The sequence below is a fragment of the Lucilia cuprina genome, chromosome 5, assembly GCF_022045245.1.
Source record: "Lucilia cuprina isolate Lc7/37 chromosome 5, ASM2204524v1, whole genome shotgun sequence".
Taxonomy (NCBI): domain Eukaryota; kingdom Metazoa; phylum Arthropoda; class Insecta; order Diptera; family Calliphoridae; genus Lucilia; species Lucilia cuprina.
In genome coordinates, this window is record NC_060953.1 from 53,340,024 (window position 1) to 53,343,624 (window position 3,601).

The following is a 3,601-nucleotide window of genomic DNA, read 5'->3' on the forward strand; positions in this document are numbered from 1 at the left end:
TGTTAAATGCTTAACAGTGCTCTGTTAGCTGCAAAAAGAGCAATGTTAAAAAATGTGGTTTGTGTCTCTGCTAGTTAAATTCGAATTTAACTTCACACACACGTGTACTAGTCCATAGATTAGATAATAGACAAACTAATCAATATCCATAAATACCTATGAACTTTAAGGATTCTATAAGCTAGACATGACAGTCGAGAGTTTTAATGTGAGAACCTGTCTTGACGGCCTTATCTCAAGGTGGTCTTTTTCACCCACTGGGTAGACTTGAGGACGGTCTACTATCGCCCCTTTGTTCTTCAATGAAGAACCAATGCTTAGTCCCACGGTCAGACTGGAGGTATCTTTATACCCCGGTATTGCAATAACACCAGGCGGAGTTCTCGCCAAGGTAACATGCCCCCGGGGGGGACTATAAGCTTAACAACAGACTAGAGAAGAAAAAATATATACTTAGTCTAGACGAAAGGCTAGCCTATACAATCTCTTGTATTCTAGTCAAAATTCTAATGCCGTCTATGTACTAGTATACTATGGCAACCCTTAATTTTATTCAAACTTTCAAAAATCACATAAGAAATTAGTTTCAGTTAAAAAAAACAAATGGAAAATTACGATACTAAAATTTCTCGACAAATTTGCCATAATCTTTGGCCTTTAATATTAGAATGCAATAAATGTGAAATACAAAGTACCGATGTCGCTGAATATTTTATACCCCATCAAAAATTTGATCATATATGGGCTCATGAACTTTTAGCTAGTAAAAATTACGATAATTATGACCCACCCATAGAACTGAAATGTAAAAAATCAACTGAACAACAATCCATAACAAAAGCTGATGAGGAAGAAATTGATCAATTACCTTATCGTGAACCTCATACAAAAATTCTACCTCTAGATCAGCAATTAGCTAATATACAACAAGATATTGAAATAAGACAAAAATTGGCTAAAGATTTTGCCCAACGTGAATTTCCCTGGTATATACAAAGACAATCTTATGAAAACGATTTTCAAATTACTCAAGAACTAAATGAAATATTTAAGAAACCATTTGAGTATGAAATACTTCGCAATATAAAACGTTATCAATGTAATCTAATGATAATAGATGTGGCTTTCGATATACCTTTAAGAAATTTAGAAGGCTGGCTCAAGTTCTCTCCCTATGTAGCTCTTATAACTGTTATACATGATAAGGAACTTTATGGGAAACTTACAAATTTTAAATGTGCATTTCACTCTGTATTAATGGAAAAAGATGAGAATTATACATGGCATGAAGAATTAAATTACTCTCTTGAATTGGGTGTTAACAGAGCTAAAGAATTATTTTTATTTGAAGATGCTAGCAAATCATTCGTTTTTGTATTTTCTAATAATCGTGGTATTTGTGTGTGGGATAAATTTAAAATATTAAAAAAATTTTGAAAATTTTTATTTATCTTTTATAGAAATACTAGCTTTGCTTTTATATAAATAAAACTTACTTTAAGACTTTAAAAGATTTAGTTCTTATAGATTTAGATAAATGAATTTTCGTATTTGATTTTATCCCAGTAAAAAAAAACAAATTACTTACAAAAAAACAACTTTTATCATCACTTCAAAAGTAGCACTAACTTAATTTATTTGCCTTCTGTGGAAATGGTATTTACTGACTTCCAAAGAAGCTAAAAGAATCCAATTTTGCTTAAATAAATGCGTGAAAATTATTTATGTACGTTGTATTCTTTGACTTCCTAATACCTTCCAAAAAAGAACATAAAAATAACTTCCTGAGAATGACTTTAGATGTAGTGAATTTTGAATCAAATAAAAAGGACATCCCTCCAATGACAATCATTACTTTTTCAGGTCTTTTTAAGTACTTCCATGGAGTAAATTTTACTTCTTTTTCGCTTCTTTGGAAGTTCTTTTTTTGCTGGATATAGATTTCAAACAAATAAACACACATATATTTTTATATGCTTCGTAATATAACGACATCATTTTTTTATATTTTCTCAAAAAAATCTAATTCCTCAAATATTTTCATTGATTTCTTTACAATACGATTAGCAAATCTCCACAAACTCTTATCCATTACAGGATTCGTAAGATTTTCCTTAAACGGTGGCTCCCGATAATGATTCATTTGGGCAACACTGCTGCTAAATGTATAATCCCTACAGTCGGCAGCATAATGAATGGGAAAATGATTATGAGTTGCTATAATATAATCAGTAGAATGTAGACATTTCATGGCATAACCGTAATCGGCAATATCACGCACACGCTTAACATGCTGAAGCATATAGAAATATTGTGGAAACTGTTTGGCAAAAGAAAAATTTCCCTCATAACTTGGAAAATAAGCACATAAAAAACAAAAACTGGCATAACTATTACACATATACTCTTTGGAATTTTCGGCTAATACCATTAGATCATGCCAGTTTTTGTAACGTTTTAAAGGTATCGGTAGTTCGTCTATATCCCAAACAGCTATGTATTTAAATTCGTACATATTTCTATAAATACAATCATTATAAAGTATACTCTCATGCAAACGAAAAGCATCTTTTTTCGTAATCAATTGTAAATGGCGGTATTCTGGTAAATTAGAATACTCAAGAGAAAAACTAAATGGACGATGTTCTACAAATCCTGTACGTTGATAATAATTTAAAACTTTGGTCATATTTTCATGTACCTCCAAGTTATAAATTATTACCTTCTCAGCTCCCAGTGTACGTAATGCTTCTATATATTCCACCAAACGATAAGATAAATCTATATAGGGAAAATCTAAACCCTTTATACAAACAGCAAATTCTTTTTTCTTCCTCACAGTAGTTCTCAATGGTTGTTTAATTACTCTTAGTATATTAGAGGCTTTATTACAGGGTGCTGCTACCAAAGATACACTTTTCAGTATATGATCCTTGTAATCCTCTGGTAGAGTACATGTTAAAATATGAGGAAAACTATATTGGGCACTATGACCCCATCTATATCTCCATATAAATTGAGTTGTGTCCACGGGCACTATTAACGGTTCAAATTTATCCTTAAACCACAATTGACAATATGTGCTAGGATAGTCTTGTTGATTTTCCGATATCAAATCAATTATAGCTAATAAACGTATTAAAGTTTTATTTCCTGTCACTAATGGTCTATTGTCGAGATATGCTCCATATATATAATAGGTTAGATTTCGGTTCCTCAGTATTTGCCAATATTCATTTCGTATTTGTATATCCATAATACCCGGATACCATGCACACGTATAGTTGTAGTTACGTAATTCTCTGAATAAACCTTCAAGATCTTCTACTGGTAAGTAGGGAATATTTTGTGCAATCTCTTTAAGAATGATAAATTTATTGGGTTCTGCAATTAAAGAAATTATATATTTTAAAGTTTGCTTCAAGAAGTGATAATTTGTGGTGCCTGGACCGCGTTGCTGGGCCTGGATGAACATGTGGACTTTTCACATAAGATTTGATTCAATCTATGCATCCCTCAAGTTTTTAAAGTTATATAGATAGATAGATAGATAGATAGATAGATAGATAGATAGATCGATAGATAGATAGATAGATAGATA

The 3,601-nt window shown here is 31.4% G+C and overlaps 2 protein-coding genes across 2 annotated transcripts; one reads left to right on the forward strand and one right to left on the reverse strand.

Moving 5' to 3' along the window:
- Positions 1-569: 569 nt before the first annotated feature.
- LOC111677622 lies at positions 570-1,529 on the forward strand. The gene has a single exon (XM_023438783.2). It carries the CDS (start codon positions 604-606, stop codon positions 1,435-1,437), a length of 834 nt encoding a protein of 277 aa, XP_023294551.2. The 5' UTR covers positions 570-603; the 3' UTR covers positions 1,438-1,529.
- A 100-nt stretch (positions 1,530-1,629) lies between these two features.
- LOC124420266 lies at positions 1,630-3,475 on the reverse strand. Its single transcript, XM_046952545.1, has 2 exons — positions 2,020-3,475; positions 1,630-1,679 (listed from the first exon to the last, which is right to left on the reverse strand). The coding sequence occupies exons 1-2, from the start codon at positions 3,473-3,475 to the stop codon at positions 1,630-1,632; spliced, it is 1,506 nt and encodes a 501-aa protein (XP_046808501.1).
- Positions 3,476-3,601: the final 126 nt, after the last annotated feature.

What these genes read in the sequence shown, in the direction of transcription:
- LOC111677622 (XM_023438783.2), top strand. Translation starts at nt 604, where the DNA reads ATGGAAAATTACGATACTAAAATTTCTCGACAAATTTGCCATAATCTT.
- LOC124420266 (XM_046952545.1), bottom strand. Translation starts at nt 3,475, where the DNA reads ATGTTCATCCAGGCCCAGCAACGCGGTCCAGGCACCACAAATTATCAC. An exon ending in AATATTTGAGGAATTAGATT is followed by an intron (nt 1,680 to 2,019) that starts TTTTTGAGAAAA and finishes GGATTCTTTTAG; the next exon opens with CTTCTTTGGAAGTCAGTAAA.